This window comes from Halichoeres trimaculatus, unplaced genomic scaffold (genome assembly GCF_033239565.1).
Source record: "Halichoeres trimaculatus isolate MK-OKI-2021-1 unplaced genomic scaffold, fHalTri1.1 fHalTri1_scaffold_1, whole genome shotgun sequence".
Taxonomy (NCBI): domain Eukaryota; kingdom Metazoa; phylum Chordata; class Actinopteri; order Labriformes; family Labridae; genus Halichoeres; species Halichoeres trimaculatus.
In genome coordinates, this window is record NW_027437179.1 from 38463330 (window position 1) to 38485424 (window position 22095).

Sequence of the window (22095 nt, forward strand, 5' to 3'; positions counted from 1 at the left end):
TTTTGAAAGTCACAGTATGTTTTAATGTGGTTTCAGTCATAGACTGTATAATTAATGGACGTAGTCTCTCCGATGTCACCTGTCTGTTTTGGAAATGGATTTTTGAAGCAGATTGGCTATCATGGCCATATTGGGAGTGACAGTTTTAGGGCCCACCAGTCACGTTAGTCGAACTGTGCCTCTTATTGGGTGAGCTCACGAGTTTAATATCCTCCAAACTGCAGAGTTAGAAAAAGTTCATCCCCATACAGTGTGTGCTGATAGTGAAATTAGGGACTCAGACTAATTTCTGCTTTGAAAACAGCTTTTTTTTGCTTGGTGTGTATGTGACTTCCGGTACTTCGGGAGCCAGCCTCAAGTGGACACTCGAGAAACAGCAAATTATAACACTTCAGCATTGTCTCATATTTTAAAAAGTTATTGGTTACTTGTTTTTTTCCCCCAAAAGTAACTGAATTAGTAACAGAGTTATTCCTTCATAAATGTAATGAGTTACCATACCAGGAAAACCAATTACTGTGTTATTTTTTGAAGCACTGGCATCATCAATGGTGATCTGTTGTCTATGTTTTTGGTCACAAGCTTTGTAGCTTTGTTCAACAGACATGGACAAACACTTTGCTCTGGGACATAATGTACACGTCCAATGTATGTTTTTCTACCTTTTACATAAATGGCGTTGAAGTCGTGCCTTTACTTTCTTTCTGAAAACTCCAGTTTTATGCCAACAGACCGCTCCAGACTTGCCGTTGTTGTCTCTTGTTCTCATCCTGTTGTTGGTGGTGCGTTGAGGTTTCAACAACATCCACCATTCTGAACTCTGGCTCTGATTGGTTTACCAAGGAATGTACACTACCCTAGCCAATCATCATTACCAAAGAAGGATAACACCATTATTCTTAACTCTATTATTCCCAATACTGGTTTCAGAGTACGACTTCCTGTCCTGCTCAATCTGATCTGTGATAACTGAATTGAACTTAAGTGTTGTTGTTCCAGCATCCAGAAAAAAAAGTGTGTTTTCTTGTGTATGTGATCCAGAGAGCTCCGACCTGCTGGAGCTGAGATGCAGCCAGAATGGAGCAGAGGCAGTGCAAGTTAGCACATCAGTTCAACCCAGTACCATCCCACTTTTTGGCACCCTTTCTGTTGGGGTGCCAGACCATCCGACCCCAGGAGGTGGAGCTAGAAACACTTCAGTCTGTTGATTGGTGGAAAGAATCGTCACTTCCTGTGTGACAGCTGTAATAAAAAACAACACATAACCCTGCCATTTTTAAATCCCTAATCGACTTTCAGAGAACTTTTTTTTTTTTTTTTTTTTCTTTAAATGGCGTCACGAAACAGCATAAAACTCCTGTCAGAATGAAACCATGCCACATTTTTTTCCTTTGCTGGATTTATTAGCAGGGTACATTGTTTCTATCACCTATTCCATCACACTATTACGTAGCTGAAGAGCCTATCAGCATCCGGCTTACATGCTGCCAACCAAGAAGGGCACGGTTGGCTGTGGAAACGCAAGCAAGATCAGGCTCTACACTGGAAAAAAACGGGAATTGTATCAAGTTTCTTTGTCTTAATTTCAGTTGAAAATGTCTTTTTAGACCTAATATGAGCCACATTCACCTGACCGGTCTAGAAAAATGTCTTGTTTTAAGTTATTTAAAGACTAAAATGAGGCCTGAATTGCTTGTAACAAGTAGAAATTCAGACCTTATTTTGTCTTTAAATAACTTGAAACAAGACATTTTTTTGTACTAATGAGTTGAATGTGGCTCATATCAAGTGTAATAAGACAATTTTAATCAAAATAAGACAAATTGATAAGATTTCATTTTTTTCCAGTGTACTGATCTGACCCGTACCAAACTGTACTGATCCGTACCGGACCGCTTGGTGGAAACAGGGCTAAAGACTTGTCCATATTTACCTCTCACCTCTACTTTTCATTTTCTACTTTGTTGCTAATGAATCAAGACCAGTCCAACAGCAGTTGAGCTTTCAACTCTGAGTGTGATTTAATGAGAAAATGGCCGTCTTATAAATATGGTCATTGCACGGCAGGAAGAGTGATGAGAGAGTCGACAAGAGAGTGTTTAAGAGGAAATTATGCGTAGCATGCATAAAACGACTCCTTTAATATACTTTCTAGGTAGAGAAAAACTGTAATACATGGACCATTAACGTAATGAGCATTCCACCGAGTCATTTGGGACTATTAGTGAGGCCATTATGATTAGCGTAGGATCTCATTCGCTCTGTACCTTGAGCACAACTCACTAACGCAACCCTTTTAGACTGGAGCTAATTCAGGAGCTCTTCAAAGAGGAAATGTGACCGGCTAAAGTGGGCCCCTGACCTCGTTTGTTCTTTTCTCATTGGAGAAAAAAATCGCCGCACTGCAAACACAACCGAATGGAGTAAATCCTATTTCTCGATCCGGCTACTTCCAGCTTCTCTTTGAGAGTTCATTCTGCTGCTGAGAGATCAGCTCTCTCTGTCATAGTAGCCATGCATGGAGCGCTTGTGCTGACGGGGGGTTTTAGAAACAGAGAGCAGAGGCAGCCACTATCAGAGCGTTCAGCTCTCTCTCAGGGATCGCACACTGGAACTTCTGACTTTTCAGAAGCTAATCCGCACATCTGTGCTCAGCCAATGCAGTCATGCCTTCACACTGTAAAGAGTGTTTCCACTGGGAGCTGGAGAGCTGAGCATGCTTCGATATCAATTCTCCTTTTCCTCTATTGTACGCTCCTCCTCCCTCCTCTCCCTCTTCCCACGATCACCCTCTCTGTAAAGGTGTAAATCCCTCCTGGATGCAGCTTGGAGATGAAGGACGACTCGTGGGCGATTTGGCAGATTCCAAAAGCTGATCTTCGTGTTTGATGGTCTACACGAGCGCAACAAGAGAGAGGACTGTGAAATGAAAGTGTGTGCTCCTGCAGGATGTGTGCTCCTGGATACCTAACACCAGGGGTGGAAGTAATGAATCACAAATACTCAAGTCACTGGAATTAAGTCGATTTTTTTGGTCCTTGTACTATCATGAGTATTTTTTCCAAGTGTGTAATTTTTGTCATACTGCAGTACAATTTACTCCATGTAATCTACTTGACTACTTTTAAAATCACAAGTCCCCACAGAGTTCGCCCACCATCTGAAGCAATATTCAAACTGTCTATCTGCATATTGTAGCCACTGAGGCTGAGTGATCGCAACCATGCCGATGACGTAAGGAAAGGAAAACCCTGCTTTTACAAGCTCAAGTGTCTGGAGGTAAAATACCAACACAACAGTGTTGTTACTCCACAGGAATTTTTCATGAACAGAGGGAGAAAAGAAGACATCCTCCAGACATAATGCTTCAATTAGCCTGAATGCTTTCTGTATATCTTTAGACGTTTGTGTCTTGGATAATTTACGATGTTATAGTGGCTGTGAGGAGTTTGAAAGTGATCTTTAAAAGTCTCCCTTCTAGATATATGCTTGATCGTAATCCACACTTTAAAATTAGATTATCAGCGCAAATATTGCTGGTTACAGGTTATCTTAAACTGCTACTTCCTAGCTTCCAGGTCGGGTCGACCAGGACCAGACTGGTTTACAGCACGTCTAGGTCTCTGTGATAACACCATGCTGGCTGACGAAGTTTAGCAGTGACACGAGAGATAATGATTTCTGTGATTAATTTTGTTGTGGTAGTGGACACTGGAACCTAACTGTCAGACAGAAAAAGGACAGAAGAGCAGAAGAAAACTAAACAGGAGAGTGATAGAGCACAAGCTAAAGGCTAAAAGGGCTAAACTGTTTGTGCTAATGTTGATTCCAACTCACAGTCAGCAGTTATTCTGCAGTGGTCTGTTCAAACTTGAGAGTCTATCAATAAAATGAAGAGTGAGGTTACGTTAGCTCTGATTGGTAGATGACTGGCAGGACATAACCAGGATTTACTAATGTTACACATTACAGAAGATAAACAGATACTAAACTACTCACAAACTGACAGTGTTTACTTGTTGTTGCATTAGCCTACAGATACGCCAGAGCACCGGGCTGCTGATAGCACTACATATAGCCGGCTGCTACAATGTTTGCTTGATGTCACATTTCAAACCATAGCGCTACATAACTGTACTGATAAATATCTCAGCTCAGCGCGTTGTATCCAGTAAAAGCCGATTCACGGACACAGCCACATTTGCTATGATGTTGGCAGTGAGTTTTCGTCAAGCCTTCCAGTCATGTGACCTGAGCCGTGCCTCTGATTGGACACTAAAACAATCCTAATAACTTCTAATCGCTGAGTTAGAAAAAAAATCACTTACTGTACAGAGTGTGCCGATAGTGAATTCAACGTTTTAGACCCAAGCTGTTTTATTGAACCAGGCTGTAAATATTTTTTTAATGCCGTAAAAGTCTATGTTTATGGCTGGGTGTGTACGTGACTTCCTGTCTTTCTGCAGCCAGAGTCCAGAGGATTCTCGATGAACAGTCACTTCATCACTTTCGCATAGGCCTCATTTTAACTGACTGGATATTGCCCCCTGAGTGTAACTAGGCAGTGCAACACAGTGTACCGCAGTGTAAAAAATCCAACAAAGAAGATAAATGCGACATAGTTTCCTTTTGAGAGCAGTTTCACGCTGTTGGGTGGCGCCATTTTCCAAACAAAAGAAAAATTAATCTGAAAGTAGACTGGAGATTTAAACGTGGCAGGGTGATGTCTGGAGGTAAAACACCAACACGACAGAGTTGATACTCCACAGGAATTTTTCTGTAAAAAGTTGAACAACAGGAAACTTGTTCTCCATTTAATTCCAAAACAGATGCTCATCTCACTAAAAGTAATTTACGACAGTGTGCGGAGACTCCGGGCCACAAGGTGGCAATGCAGTCAAATTAAAACAGATCCTCCTCATAGCATCTTTAATGTGAGTATTCTTCAGTACATTGCTGGTGGTTGCAGATTTTTTCTGCAACACCAGCAACATTTTTCTGACCAAAAAAACAGTGTGTGCCCATGTGTGCATGCATAACCAATCCTTTTTTTAACAGATACAGAATTTAGAGAAATAGATTTTTTGCAATGATCCAAAATTTATTTACTCCTGTGATGTAATACATAATTTATCTGCAAAGATGCCTGAAAAAATACACAAAGATAAGAAAAATATTGATTCAGAAAACTTTTGTAAGATGAGAAATGCAAATTCACAGCAGATTTGAACATCTTCACAGACTGTTACATAAAAAGTATTTCCCAAGGACACTTTTTTCACCTTCCTCAATAATTAAATGACCTTAAAATGAATATTAGAGTACACATAATTTATCTGCAAAGTTGAAACAAATTTGCCGCTCATTCATACGATGCCATACAATCAGAAACGATCAGAGATTGTTTTCTTGACTGAATGAGTTTTTAAAAATGTGTTTCCCTTTGGTGCTAATGACAGAGATGTGATGAAGTGGTGCAATGTAACAGTGCACATGCTTGAGTACAGATTTTGAAGTACTCTTTCCACCTCTGCCTCCCAGCACAGCTCTAACCAATAAAGGAGGGTGACACTGGAGGAGGTAATCCATCACAGAGATCTCAGGCTACTGGAAAACCCCGCCCCATCAGGCTTAATGCATGTTACCATATACAATCCAACACCCATAAATGGACACACAAGCTCCTGCAGATGAAGTCATGGGCATCCAGAGAAAGCTACTCTGAGCCATGAGGCACTCTCACTTCAGAGGAGGATTTGACTTTATCTTTTAATTCTCTCCCAAACTGGAGGCTCGGCATCGCGGCTGAACGGGGGGGGGGAGTGGCGCTGGGAAAGGTCCACTCACGTGACCAGAGGTTGTCCCTTAAGTGTTTAGAAAAATCCTCTCCCATTTCACAGCAGCGGGGATTTGCAGCGAGAAAGAATGAGCTTAAAGAGAGCAGGAAGATTATCATGTTATTGCCATAATCATTGCGCAATGTGAGAGAAATCCGCCGCTCCAATCCCCTCGTGACACAAATACACAGCGACCGTCTGACTTTTCAAGACCTCTCAATACGGGCCAAGTGCTTATTCTCCATTGTAGTGTAAGGTGTTAGACATGGTAAATACTTCCCCATTCAGTGTAATAGAAAAATCCCAGCTTGTGTAAACGTCTTCCTGAAAAGAACACGACCTTGCTTGTGTACTTCTAAAATAACAGCCACCGCTGATGTGTTTACTACAGACTCCTGTCGTCAAACAAACACTCCAGGTACTCTGAATCACTCTAAAAGTTCAAGTTCAACTCTGCAATGAGCTGCAGCTTAGCGTCTGAGTCCGAGAGAGGGGAGGCAGAGGACGAGGCTGGTTCAACCCATGAATAAAGCATGACCTGAGAGTAAGAACACGGGTGGGACCTCCTGATGTGTGACTGTGCAGCCAGCCGGTAGGAGCAGCAGGTTGACTGGTTTACATAAGGTCACCATCAGGTGCTACAGCTGCTTGCATGCTAACACTAGCTTGTTCGAGTATCTACTGTACATTGGCGCTGGCAGAGACCCACAGAGACACGGGGAGGTTCATCATATGCACTGAAAATTTAAAGCACACAGTATGTTCGCTTCACTGAAGAAAAAAAACACTGACATAAAGGGCAAGCACTTCAGGAGGCACAGTTTAAAACCTTTAGGTGGTAGTATGCTGTCACCTTCGTGAACAAACAAAAGATGAACAAGTAAGTTTTGGATTTGCCGATCCTGTAACTGAAAACATTCGGAGGCAAGTCAAGTTTTTTCCTTGATCTCTCTGAAACCATTTTTTTCTGATATGGATTAGGACAGTTTGGTACAAAGAAGCCTGATCCTGTTCATGTTTTCACAAGCAACCAAGCCCTTCTTGGCAGGGGGTGTCTAAGCTAGGGATGGGTACCTTTCACATTTGGAACAATACGGTACCGATGTCTGGTACCTGGCAATTGATATCAGTACTCAGCAGTACCAATCTTTGGTACTTTTTGTGTATTTATGTGTTTATTTATGATAAAATCTCAAAGTTTTTCAATTAAATTACTCGTATTTCCAATATATAACCCTGCAACGCTGTGTTCATGTCCAGTATTGAAAAATCACCTACTCTTCCACTGTTCCTGTACCGAAACATGGTACCTTTTTGATTCTATGTGAATCAGTTCTGGGTACTACAGAAAGAATTCAGTCGTTACCTATAAAAGCATCTAAATTTGGTACCCATCCCTAGTGTGAGCTGGATGCTAAAAGCTGCATCAGCTACGCAATAGTGTAACCATAGATCGTATAAAACATGGATGTAGCCTCCCCCCGTGAGATAGCCTCACCCGTCTGTTACTGAAACCACGAAACAAAGCCAATCCGCGGACGCAGCCACATTTGCTATGACACCTGCTGTGAGTTTTTCTTCGAACAGCTACAGGGCACCTGGCAGTCACATGACCTGAGCTGGGCCTCTGATTGGACAATTAAATGATCCTAATAACTTCTAAACGGCAGAATTAGAAAAAGATGCACTCACCGTACAGTGTGTGCCGATTGTGAAATAAACATTTTAAACCCAAGCCTTTTTTTGAACCAGGCTGTTAGTGTATTTTTTTAATGCTGTAAAAGTCAGTTTTTATGGCTGGGTGTGTACGTGACTTCTGGTATTTCTGCAGCCAACCTCAAGCGGATTCTCCATGAACAGCGGCTTTTAGCACTTCAGCATAGGCTTCATTTTTACTTACTGGATGTTGTCTCCTGAGTGTAGCTAAACAAGGCAACACAGTGTACCCCGACAATAAGTCCGACAAAGAAGAAAAATGCAACATAGTTTCCTTTCGACAGTAGTTTCACGCTGTTTCGTGACGCCATTAAGTTAGCTGAAAGTGGACTGGAGATTTGAACATGGCAGGCTAATGTGTTATGTGTTCTTTATTACAGCTGTCCCACATGAAGTGATGATTCTTTTGACCAATCAACAGACTGCAGTGTTTCGAGCTCCACCTCCTGAGGTTAGATTGGTATGTCTGGCACCACAACGGAAGGGTACCAAAAAGTGAGGCGGTACGGGTCAATCATCTGTGGATTCTGAATCAGAATCAGAATAGCCTTCATTCCCCAAGCATCTTTACGAATACAAGGAACTTGACTGCGGTTTAAAACCACACTCTGTCCATACAACTATTGTCAATAAACACAAATAGAGCTTAGTATTTAAATAAATAAATAAATAATTAAATAAATAACAAATAATAATAATAATAATAATAATAATTATTATTATTATTATTGATAATAATAATAATAATAATAATAATAATAATAATAATAATAATAATAACAATAATAACAATAATAATAATAATAATAATAATAATAATAAAATCATCATCATATTATTATTATTGTTATTATTATTATTATTATTATTATTATTATTATTATTATTAATAATAATAATAATAATAATAATAATAATAATAATAATAATAATAAAAATAATAATAACAATAATAATAATAACAATAATAATAATAATAATAATAATAATAATAAGACTTTGTGAAAGATGAATTGAAATATATGCAAATTTAAATTTAAATAGTGCCCTGAAATGACATGTGGGGCAGAGGCCACAGACTGGATTCAAACCTAGGCCACTTGCTTGATGGTTCAACCTGAACAAAGTGTCAGCTTTGTGATCCAGTGTTCTTTGTAACTTAAAGCTCCAGTGAGGGATTTTTATCAAGCTGTGAATCAGATTGAATCTAACAGAGATTCTCAGGAAAACTCGCAGTTTTTTAACGTAATAAATTTCACTACCTAAATCACTACAACAAGAGGGTTTCAAGCAGACTGCTGAAACAGCTTTCTTTACACTTCCAACAGCAGAGATGACAAAGATATCTGACCGTTTAAATTGACTCATATCAGAAACTACTCTATGTCACGAAGAAAAACTATCAATCTCCACCTGTGTGTGCCATCTGCCACCATGTGCTGGTTATTTCCGGCTCTACTCAGCAGGCCAGTAGGACATGTACTATTTGGTAAATGTCAGGTTTAATTTAATCCTTACTGACAGAAAAATGTACAGCCTTGTCCTGATTCTCACTGAATTTCCATTCCTGCTGAAATGTGACGTCTGCACACTTTATCACACAGTTTCCCATTTCACTGAGAGAACGGAGGAACCAGACGAGTTCATCTGCAGGGCTGCAAGTACGGCTGCTAATCAGACTGTCACTCCCAACCAGTCTTTAATCATGTTTCACTGATCAATACATTTTGTCCCGCTTGTCACATTTCACTAAGGCTGGCTGTAAGTCATAATGACTGTGCATATCGAGCTCCACTCACATCATTATAGAGAGCTGTCAGTGTGAACACACTCACACACACACACACACCCAAACACTCTGGTCTGTTATATTGTTAATGCTCACCATCATAGGTGCCACTCTCCAGCAGAAGTCCACTCTCCTCCAGGATCCTGAAGTCTCCCACACTGATGAAGTTGTAGTCCACTCCTGGCACCTCTCCGTCTCGAGGGAGCCTTGTGGTGCCTGAAAAAATACACAAAGATAGGAAAAATACTGATACAGAAAACTTTTATAACGCGAGAAATGCAAATTCACGGCAGATTTGAACAGGTTCACAGACTGTTACATAAAAAGTATTTCCCAAGGACACTTTTTTTTTTACCTTCCTCAATAATTAAATGATCTTAAAATGAATATTAGTTGGCCTAAAGTTACGCTTTTGTATACACTGAGTGAATGGCATGTGACCTCGGCTATCAGCAGCAGATAATTAATCAAGTAATAAAATAAAATAGTACTAGCAGAGCAGTATTTGTACCCAAAGATTGTGAAATTTATTTTCAGACTTAGCTGTAGAAACACTTCTATCTATCTGGATAAGATCAACCCTCCCAGATCAATGGTGGACATGTCCATCTCAGCCCCTCTCTGATAACCTGCAGCGCCTGACTCACACTCAGAGATCAGAGGAAGAGAAGGAGCTCCAACAGTTAGTTCCTCCTGTGAAAGTGTGGATTAATATCTGACATTTCCTGTTGAACCTCAGCCACCTTTAGATGAGAGCAGCTGGTTGCTGTTGACGTCAATTTCACTCTCGGTATTGAATTGCTGAAAACTGTATCATGAACAAGGTTTGTTAGAACCTGTTTTGTAACAATGACCCCAAATTTAACAGAAATCTGAAATGTAAGAAAAAAATGTAATAAAACTCAAAATGTAACATGTTGTCCCTCTCTGAGTGGCTGGTTAAAAAAAGAAATCAGCTGGTCTAGTATTTTTTTTTTAAACTGACATACAAAGTTAGGAAAAGAATTTGGTCAAATTTTCAAGTTATTTTATTTTATTTTATGTTTTCATATTTTTGGAAATGCTGACTTGGACAATGTATTGAAAGCATGAAGTATGGATATAGGACATTGCAAGGGTGAGCTGTTACTAGGGCATGAAACTTGTGTTTAATGTGACTGGTTCTATTTATTATTTCAATTATTTATTTTTATCTCATTTATTCCTTTCTCAATTAATTTGTGATTCTTTCTATTGAATACATTCACAGAATGAATGTATTTTAAAATACATGAATATGTTTAAAAATACTTGATTGATTTTTGTATTATTATATATACTGCCAGTTGTTCTGTTTTTTTATTTATTTATTTTTTCATTTCATTTTCATTAAACATTTTTTTATTTTATTTATGTAATTTCATTTTTTTATTTACTTATTATTATTTTTATTTATTTATTTTTTTTAATGGTTTTTTTTTTTTTTTTGGAGGGGGGGGCATTTTTATTCCATGTATGTATAATCGTTGTACCGAAAGTAATACATTTTAAATTCATTAAAAACGTGTTTTTTTTCAATAATGTAACAAGATGTTACATATGGACTCATCATCTTGGTACATCTTGGCTTTTATTACCATTTTTAATTACATTAATTTTTTTGTTACATATTGTGCTCTAACAAGCCTTTCTCACACCTGCAGTAGCATCAGAGAATCAAAAACATTTCAGAAAGAGAGTCATAGTGTATGTTTTTAAAAGAGTGCTTCTGCTGCTGGTTGCCTAAAGATCAGACACAAACAGACAGACAGGCAAAGAGAAACTAAATGAGGTGGAGAGCTTGGAAAATGATTTGAAAAAAATAAGACAAAAAAAAGTCCAACAGCCTAACTTGATAATAGTAACCTATAATAATTAGGGTAAACATATGAGACTGATAACTGAATCAGTGAGGTCTGAAACTTATTTCATTCCCTATGACTGACTGCAGCTTCTGCTAAGAAATAGCCACTGTGTGCTTCCTGGCTTATGTTCGGGCTACAATAAAGGAGCTAAAATAAAGGAAACAGCACCAAAATGACAGAGGGAAAGGCTTGCGTAACCTGGTGTGATTTCGGTTCACTCAGTCTGAGCGAGGGCAGCGGAGATGCAAATGAAGACCGCTCTGGGTGCAGACTCTGCTTCTGTGGCAAAGCCTCAGTTTATTCAGCACTGGTGGGGTGTTTTTTTTCCCTCCTTCCTGGATGAATATCCACGAGGCACAAATGGACACCAAATGATTGCATTAGCATGAGGATTATGTAAACCATATTCCATGAATAAATAAATAGAACGTTGCCACTGTAGCACTCAGGGCTAATTAAGTGGCATGTCACTGTACTTGTAAACTCCGTAGATATGACCTCAGCTGAGCGGGGGGGCAGAACAGCAGTTACTTAGTCCTCGGCTGGCTGAACAAAGCTAACAGCATCAACCAATCATCTGCGCTGCATTCAACAATATGCAATATTAGTCACTTAAATATAGAATCGCTCATGGTGAAAGAACAGATTCATTGTTCATGTCACAGTCCATTTTCAAGGTTGTATGGAGGACAGTGTAACAAGGGTCCAAAAAGGCCTGGAAACCCCAAGACCAGCATGTAAGAGGTTAATATAACAAATAAACAAATAAAATAATAACAATAATAATAATAATAATAATAATAATAATAATAATAATAATAATAATAATAATAATACATTATTATTATTATTATTATTATTATTATTATTATTATTATTATTATTATCATTTATAACAAAATGAATATTATAAATAAATAAATAAATAAATAAATAAATAAATACATATAAAGAAATACTACAAACCTAAAAGAAAGGGGTATAACCTTAAAAAAGAAAACAGCAAATACACAAAGACCCAAGGCAAGAAAAAAACAGGCAGTGCAACAAAAATAAAGGAGTTTTTCTAAATTCAAACAAACATATCAAAACCTGTTTGCACCTAATTGATTATCTGGCTATCAGCATTTTTCTCTTTTTTTTTTTTTAAACAAAGACAGTGGCCGAAACATTTGGCTTCACCATGTAAAATGACTTAAGTGGCAGCTACACCTGAAGAGAGGCAAAGACCAGCTATCAAATTGAACGTGCAAACTGTCAGAAATCAACATATCACTCATTATCTGAGGCTGTAAAGAAAAGTTAAGGCTGGCATAAGCCTCGGGAAAAAGAAGGTCAACAAAAATAAATGTTTGTGTGCAGATTTGTTGTTGTTGAGAGCAGATAAGACAGGCATTTAAATGAGACTTCACCACCACAGGGGGCAGCAATCAGCTCAAGTTCGCAAACTTTCCAGCCCCGACCCCAAAAATATCGATGCTAGAGACCGCCAATCTCCCGCTGTGGGGATACACACTAATGGGCTGTAAATGTACAAAAGCAGACAAAAACAAACATCTTAGATACATAATTTAGCTGATCCATAGAAAATAAGTCTGTGTGTAATTATGTTGTTTGTTTACATAAATGGATGAGATATGTCATTAAAACAGTTTTAAAAACAGAAGGAATTTAGCAACCCCACATTAACCACTGAGCCAGTGTCACCAAAACACTCTGATGGGCTAGCCTAAATGAGCTCTGGGGCTGATAAATGCTCACATCCCCTGAGGTCGGCCCTCGTTGGAAAGTATGACCTCCAGAAATGCCACAGTTACCCAAGAAGCATTGGGAAACAGATGAACCATTGCTGATTTAATGGGTCGTTTGCAGTTTTATTTTATCCGGGGCTTAAGATAGAAAACAAGCATAAACAACCAGCAGGATCAACCAGGAAGCCCTCCAGTAAAGAAGTGCCTGGGTTAGGTTCAGGGGCTGGCTGTAGGATTCTCCACTTACAGAGACAGCCCTCCCACCTGGGTTGAATGACTAACTGGGAACCCTTAAGTAAGAAGCAGTTCTACAGTTTCATTTAGCGGACACTTTTGTCCAAAGCGACGTACAACACAAGCAAGAGTTTAGACAGAAGGTGCGACGGAGTGCTTTTTTCCTCATGTTGAATAATGTAGCCATAGCTAACCCCAATTAATCGCTGCAACAATATAGTTTAACCTTCAACAACATAAGAATAGAAATAGAATAGAAAGCCTTTATTGTCATGACTTGTACACAATGAAATTAGGAGCGCTGCTCCATCAGATGATACAAAGACAAAACAAAAAGACATCAGTATATAAATAATAGTGCAAGAAAAACAAGATGATGAAGATGAACATTCTATGTAAGGAAAAAAAAAAGAATAAAAAAATGGATATTTGGCATAGCAATAAATGGTACAAACAAAAAGATAAGATATTTACACTAGCAGCATGTATTGCGTAGTTCAATGATCAGTGCTAAATATTCACTAAGAGCTGGGTCTGAGACCTTCTGACTCATTCTACCTGTCTTAGAGGAGAAGGCTCAGATTAAGTGCCTAAGTGTTCCCTGAACAGATGAGTCCCCAGGCATCTGTTAAACTAGAAAAGGACTCTGTGGATCATAAAGAGTTAGGTAATTCATTCCATCAAAAGTCCGGCTAGAGATTTGGAGCCGCGCTGGGCTGGGAGCACCAGGTGTCTTTTACATAGTTTGGTCATTTTGGACAGAAATGAGACCACAATGAGCAAAGGTCTGTTTCTCAATGGACTTGTCATCTAGGAGGGCTAAGAAACAAATTCAGCCAGGGTGTATTTTTTTAAATGATGGGGAAATTTTTCTTTAAGTCCAAAATCCAAAATGGCTGGAAATGATCTTTTTAAAGACTCAACCTACAATGATGGACAGTACATGTTTCCGACCTTATGTTTTTGTAAAGAAATATAGATTTCTGGGTTGCATAATGATTTGACCTTATTTTAACCTTCAACTTCAAGATGGCTGCCACTTTAAGTGTTTTTAGGGTTTTTTGGGGTGATTTTTTTTTTGCCATTTTTGGGGCATTTTTTCAGTATTTTTACAGAGTCTCTATAAGGTTTTAATGGAAGCTCTGCTTATGATGATTTGAACAATATACAGTCAAGGTCTTTTCTGTCTAAAGTAGATGTTTATGTGTAAACAACACTTGTTGGTTGCCCATTTCCCATTAAAAATGACTATGCGGCCATGACTTTTCCGGTCTATATCACAATTTTTGGGCTGTATTAAATTTTTTTGCAGTTTCAGACCAATGGTAATGAATAGATTCCTTTATTCCGTTCCCATTTAAATGAATGGAGATTTACCATCACCATGGCAAACCACTGGAACAAAGACATATATGTGATGTCACAAGGAAACGCAGGCCGTTTTTGAATTTGCCTACTACATACCGTGTACAAAAGTAGTATGTAGTAGGCACTACAAATTGCCTGCTACACTTAAGGCCTGTCCTTCCAGGAGGTGGTAATGTAGACGTCACCAAGTTGATCAAAGAACTAACTCATTTTTGGCTTTTATTTGCAAGCTGTCCCATTTGCCTTAATTAATAATATCTGTAAGCTTATAAGGCTTCACTTATAAGGCAAACAGGCAGAGCGTAGAGGGCCAGAGGGAGTGTAGACCTGGATGAGGGACCCCAGGTAGGCAGGAGCTGTTCTTGTCAATGTTTTGTAAGTCAGAAGAAGAACTTTGAATTTGATTGGAGCTGCCACTGGAAGCCAGTGAAAAGATTAATAATTTTGCTACATTTATTTGAGGTAAAGAATATTGTTTGAGCAAAAGTTACAACAACAGGTGTAATTGTTTGGTATCTGATTGTTTTTTGTTACAGCTTACACTCAAATGCAGGAGTTAGACTAATTGGAAAGGCACACCTGAGCACCGCAGAGACACAGGAGAATTATCAAGACGAGACTCACTCTGAGAGGACTTGAAAGCAAACTTTGCAGGTCTAAAGGGATCAGACTTTAATGACTGTTCGCTCTTTAAAGTTAAATCAATTTAATCCCTTTGTGTAACCGTGAGAGAGGCGGCAATAAACAGAAGCTTCTCTTAATAAGTTCAACATGAAGCACCTTTGCTTATCTGTTTTCTAGCAGGAGCACATGTGTGTAGCATTGACTGAACCTTGTGTGGGATATTCTTGTAGCTGTGAGGGAGGTTTCACTGAAATATGCTGTTGCATCTTTTTTTTGACATGTGTAGAGTCTGTACCAATTAGCTGTGAAGCCGCGGTGCAGATCACTGTGACCCGATGGCCTATTAAGTAACTTTATGTTGCCTTTCTCTTTTGTTTTTCCGCTCTCATATTTCCTCGCTTAATTGGACTGAGACAGCTTCTCCACGCCAGGAACAGGACAAAAAAAAAAAAAAAGAGTGTGAAAACACAGCAGCCTCCTTGATACCATAGTTTGTGTTACACACCGCCCTGACTTTGCATCGTGTGTGGAAATGTCAGCTGATGCTGCTTCTCATTACCAACTTGTCTGCCTGAATTTGCCAGCTTTGGTCAGTCTCAAATGTCCCCTGTAGCCCAATTATTTGAGCCACTGTTATGTACCTGCCAAGAACCTCCCGGAGCCATCATCCCAGATGTCACAGCAATACATACCATGAGCGTCTTATTGTGGATCAGCTGTGGACAATATAATGAGGGCTTGCCGAGCTCTGAGCGTACAAGCGAGGGAAATCAGCACTTCTTTTATGAAGCAGAACTTTGTAACACCCTGTCGTACTTTCCTCTTCTGTACAAACAGAGACATTTTGGATGTACGGCTTCAAACACCGACAGAGGCTGGTCTTTCAAACAAAACGTGCGTGTTGTTGATGTGCATTGGAAACACTGCAGTCGATGCGCGGCAGATAATTAGACCACACAAGAGAGGAGTGTTGAAAGACCTTATCAAAGAGAACAAAGATTTTGTGTCAAGATAAAAAGTTATGTACACACTCTTGGTTTAGTACTCAGGGGGGATGTATGTATAGGCCAGAGTAGGGTATATAATTACAGTTTTTTCAGCATTTTGGGAAATACACTATTGATTTCATGCAAAGGGTTAGAGGACAGGGTCGATAGCTTTCATGCCTGAACAACAGATACAAAGCTATAGCAAACAGCTGGTTAGCTTAGCCTGAAAGCTGTGGAGGGAAAAGCAAGTCTCCATTCTAGATATATGCCTGATTTTAATCCACACTTTAGAATGAGATTATAAGCACCAATATTACAGGTTACAGTTTATTTTAAATTGCTACTCTTTAGCGTCCAGTTCGGGCAGACCTGGGCCCTGTTCTACGAAGCAGGATTACTGCCTAGCGAGGTAGCGTTGAGGATAGGTTCTGGATTCCCTGTTCTACGACACGGGATCACTCCTCAGCGAGGCGAGTCTCCATGGCAACACACGCTGAACGGTTAACCTGCTCCGGGGCAGGTTAGGTTCCAGATTGAACTCGCTGACTATAAAAACCCCGCCCACTGACCAATGAGACCTCACGAAAAAGGATCTCTTAGAGGATCCTGTGGACATCGGAGCCCGACCCACTCTCTTTTTGGGATGACCACCTTTATAAAAGTTACCAGTTTTCTAGGGAGGGGTTGGTAGTACATGACACTTTCTACAGGTAGTTAAAGGGAATGAAGAACTCTCATTGCCGTAATAAGATCTTCAATGCCAACACTTCTGTTCCATGACAATATTTTATTGTCCGTATTAAAATTGTGACAGGAATTCATGTAGGGCTAATGTGGGCTACATGTCTCACAAAAAATGTAAACACGATAGGAATGAACAAATGAATAAATTCATCTAAGAAATAAATGAGGTATGTGGCATGTTACAGTAAAAGTGCATGGTGAACAGTGCTATTTCAGGATGATAATGGCACAAAAGATTTTTTTTGCACTACACTTACGCATTTAGACTGTCAGCAATTTTCTGCCAGCACTCCTTCCGTGCTTTAGCAGCGGCGATGGTGTTGCTTTTAACGTTAATTACATGTTTCAGCTCGTCATACTTCCTCATGATCACCTCCTGCTCCTTCTCTCTCCGGCCTGCTCTGACGCTCCAGACTGCTCCATGTTCGCGATTGGTCAGATGCAGCGGGCTCCGCCTTATATGCGTGCACGGGCTCATTGCCTAGCTGGATCCACTTATGAGGTTGATAATCAGCGTCATAAAAACCGTGTAGCGAGACCGCCGGCTACCGCGCTCAGTTCAGCGAGGTAGCTCCAAGGCTATCTCGCTAGGCTGAACTTGCTTCGTAGAACAGGGCCCAGGACTAGATTGATTTATGGCACCCTCCAAACATCAGATTTCAGAGAGACATGCAGATCATGTCACTATTGGGTTGGTCCGTCGAAGACCGTATCGAGACGTCACAGCAATGTGCAAAATGGGTACAAATTTTGACACCTAAATTTGACCATTTTTGGACATTGTAATGACGTTCAGCATTTGGACATCATTTGCAGACCAAATCTAGACGTCAATGTGACGTTCAAAATGGATCCAAACATTCAGACGTCATTGGTAGACCTTCTTTAGACGTTAATCTGACCTCTATATGATGTCCAAAAAAGACGTGATATAAACTTTCATTCTGCACCTCCAGGAGACCTGATCTGGATGTCAAAATTACGTTAAATATACATTATTTCGACGTGACATTACGCAGTGGGCACGTCTATGTCTCTATGTCAACACACCGGCTGAGAAGAGAGATCTGTGTTTTTCTCTGCTAAAAACGATTTCTGTGCTTAATTTTGTAGTGATGGTGGACACTGGAGCCTAACTCTCAGACAGAAAAAGGACAGAAGAGCAGAAGAAAGCACAGGAGAGTGATACAGTGTGAGCCAAAGGCTAACACATGGGCTAATCTGTTTGTGATAATGTCAATTCCAGCCCACTTGCAGCAGTCATTCTGCAGTGGTCACACACATAGCAGTCACACTACTCCAACATGAAGAAAGAGTTTTGCAGGTATCACACACAGGCATGGCCCACCTACATCATCGTGAAGCGTCTGATAACATGTAGTGTGATCTCATCAGAGTCAGCACAATGAGACACAGAGACCACAGCTACAACTTCAGAGACTTTTTGACTTATGGCAATTCGGTTTTGCCCAACACAGCCCTCTAGCACCCCGGGACAGTTTAAGGGTGTATTCACACCTGTGGCTCGTTTATTTTGTTTGGCAAAAATGATACAATTGCAGCGGTTGTCACTTGGTTCGTTTGTGTTTACAATGCAAAAGTCTCTTGCTGTCCAAAGTTGTGTGGCTAGTGTGCATTATAGCGTTTTTCTGGCTCATGTACCAATGTGCGCTATATGAGCAACATATGCAGTTTTTTCAATAAGGCATTTCTTTTCTTTGCTGTTCCATGTGAGCCTACGAATAATTTTTTTCTGTTCTTCAGGCTTCTCTACTTCTTCTTCTGCCATTGTTAATTCTACTACTCATTCTTCTTCTACTGTTTTGACTGTGCACTTGTCAACCCAGCTCATTACTGCCCCCATCACTACAGTGTGAGCCACAGTTATAAGTCAGTTGTGCTGGTTGCTTGGGCGTTTGTGTCCTCACTGCACAGGAACCGCTACAGGGCTCGAATGGAAGCGAGCCGAGATCACCTATTTTTGGTGATTTCGACCTGCTTGTTTTGCCCCGCATCCGAGCATCATTGGCTGTGTTCACATATGCCCAAAAGAACGGGACTTTCAGGGGGGCTGCCCACTGTTTCGAGGAACTTCCCCAAACGATCCAGGTGTGAATACACCCTAAAATAATCGTCAAGAGATGCGCTCATGATGATCATAAATCATGGATTACACGCACTGTCCGCGTGCTTGTGCTCATGCACAAAGTAAACTGTGCTGAAGCCCACCTCTCCGAAGTGTGCCAAAGCAGAGAAGTGAATCATGCTCAAGCACGGCACGGTTGCGGTCACACTGGCCATTCGAAACGTGCTTTAGGGCTGAAGCATGATTAGGGACTGTATGTTTTGCCAGTGTGACTGCATCCTTGGAGCACCGGGCTACCACCTGTGCTAAATGTAAAAAGCTACGAAACTACTTACAAACTGACAGTGTTTACTTGTTGTCACGTTAGCCTACAGGTATGTCGGAGCACCGGGCTGCCGATAGCACTACAAATAGCCGGCTGCGACGACGTTTGCTTGTTGTGACGCTTCAAACCATAGCACTTCATAACTGTACTGATAAATACCTTACCTCGGTGCGTTGTACCCAGTAAAAAGTTGTCTTGAAAAAAGTAAATTTGTTTTGATCCAATCTCCACTAAATTCCAAAACAAACACACACCTCGCCAAAAGTAATTTATGACAGTGTACGGAGACTCCGGGCCAGAAGGTGGCGAGGGAGTCCAATAAAAACAGATCCTTATCCTAGTATCTGCTGTGTGTTGTCAAGCACTCACACTCTCACATAAAACCAAACTTGTTGTTTTTCCACACCAGTTTTAGTAAACGCTAAGATAATGAAAGAGTAATAAATAATGTAAAATGGTAATGAGTGAGCTCTAAAAGCTTCCTTTCTCTAACAGGCTGAAGCAAACATGAGAATTGTATTTTCCCATCTCCATGAAGTAAAAGTGCATAATTTTTCAAGATAAAAATGTGGTGAAGCCTTCACTAACTCATGTCAGTGTGTGTCCGTTTATCCTGGACTGAAACAAATTGTCACTTTAGTCTTGCATGACCCGTGCACTGCTGAGACATGTTTTTTCAAACCGACCGGACTGAGAGGATGTCACGACGGGACCATCAGAGGCAGTCAGTCAGAAATGGCAGGCCCATAAATTTAACATGCTGATTTGGTGCGTAGTGTCATGTTAGGACATCAGAGAGGGAGAGATGCAGAGAGAGGAGATGGCTTAAGGCTCAGCTTTTGAAACGACTCCATTGAAAAAGTACAAGAGAGAAAAAGAGGGTTGTTACAAAGCCAGTGTCTTTTTGTCCTTTTGTGAAGTGTTTGTCTGGAGACGCTAAGGAAAACTCTGTCTTGAAGTTTACTGTTGTGATGTTGTGAAGTGGCTTTCGATGTTTTGGTGCCGTTTCTTCAAATCAGTCACAATGCCCAGACTTCAGTTTTGGCTCATATCTTTGGCCCCCGCTGGTTCTAGTAAGTTAACTCTTGAAGTGACTGCTTTCCAAGTCATTTAAATGGAAATCTGAATCCTGACTAACTTACTGGCCTAAAGGTTTGAAAACACTCTAAATGTATTCGAAGAGATAACACAGTCTGTGGGTGTCCAACTACTTTGCTGAGTGTGGCTAACTTTAGCGGAGCTAGCATCACCAGCCTTCAGTCCTCTTTGCAGGTAACCATCAACATGTACGAGTCTCCAAGTGAATATTTAGCACTAGCTAGGCAGAAAATTGAAAGTTGCTGATTGCTGAACGATTGATTGTTGATGTTGAATTTTTTGTTGTGGTACATTGTGGATACAATAAAATAAAGAAAAAAATCTGGCACTTTCTTTTCATCATAAGTTTCTTATTCTTTACAGATTTCTATAATTTTTATATTTGGTATATTATAAATTGATATTTATAGGCGGTACGTGATGGCTCTACTGGTTTACAGGATCACCCTAATTTTTATTTTTATTTATTTATTTATTTATTTTCTTATTCAGTCATGTCAACACCAAATATTGTACCCAATATTGACATTTCACACATGTAATTAACTTTTTAGGCTACCAACCTCCAGAAAAGCAAAAAAAAACAAAAAAACAACACAGATAATTAATCACATTTATAAGCTTCAAAAATAGCTTTACAAGCCATTTTTTTCAAACAAAAAAAGAATGACTTGTTTTTAAATTTATGCTGGCATCATTCCAAAATTTAACTCCAATAATGGAGATACATCTCCTTTTCATACCTTTTTTAGCATTTTGTACAGTAAATTTACAAACACCTCTGAGATTATATGGACTGTCTTGAATTGAAAAGAACTTTTTTATTGAGTCAGGGAGAAATTTTGATTTTGCTTTGAACATAATTTGCATTATTTTATAATAAAACAGATCAGAAAATTTCATAATATGAGCATTTATATTCTATTATCATATTCTATTTTTAATTGCTATCGCATTACTGCACTTTGTTTTTTTCGTGAGCTGCTGTGGCAAAAAAAAATCCCCCAAGGGGGATCAATAAAAGAATATTCTATTCTATATTCTATTCTATTTAGAAACAATGGCTCCGTGTGAGCATAAAAGTCAGCCTTATTGATTATATGTATAGCTTTTTTTTGCATTTTTATTATTGAATTATTATTGAATTTATGGTGGTTTTGAAGGTGGATTTCATTGAACTTCACAGTGCAAGGACAATAAAAGCTATTCTATTCTATTCTTATCTATGCTATTGTAGTCTATTCTATTAACCTCATAAGACCCAGGGTCCACATATGCAGACATTTCATTTCTGCTTGTAAGACCCATGATACTTCATTTTTTAAACTCTGACCGGTCAGCCACATTTAGGGGCACTGCCCCCATCATCTTTTGGTGAAACCACAACATTACACCCATTTTACTGAAAAACCCCAACATATTTAAGTACAATAACACAACTAACTAACAACAAATAGAGAACTCATGACACAAATAATCAAACTTCCCGTACAAAGACAGAGCTTAGTTATTTTACTTATTAGGTCTTATTTATCCCAAATGGCAAGGTGAATTAAGAATCACACACCAAACAAAAGCTCGGATCCTAAGAGGTTAAGACACTGGTTACTGGGACTTTGCTAACTTTCCCTAAATTTACAGTCCAAGCTAG

General features: G+C 39.5%; 1 protein-coding gene across 2 annotated transcripts in view; it reads right to left on the minus strand.

Moving 5' to 3' along the window:
- magi3b (membrane associated guanylate kinase, WW and PDZ domain containing 3b) overlaps positions 1-22095 on the minus strand; it is a 343311-nt gene that overhangs the window by 89777 nt on the left and 231439 nt on the right. For both annotated transcript variants that reach the window (XM_074668352.1, XM_074668360.1), the window contains exon 3: positions 9439-9558. In XM_074668352.1, coding sequence (XP_074524453.1) covers positions 9439-9558 — 120 coding nt within the window. The remainder of the gene's footprint in view (positions 1-9438; positions 9559-22095) is intronic.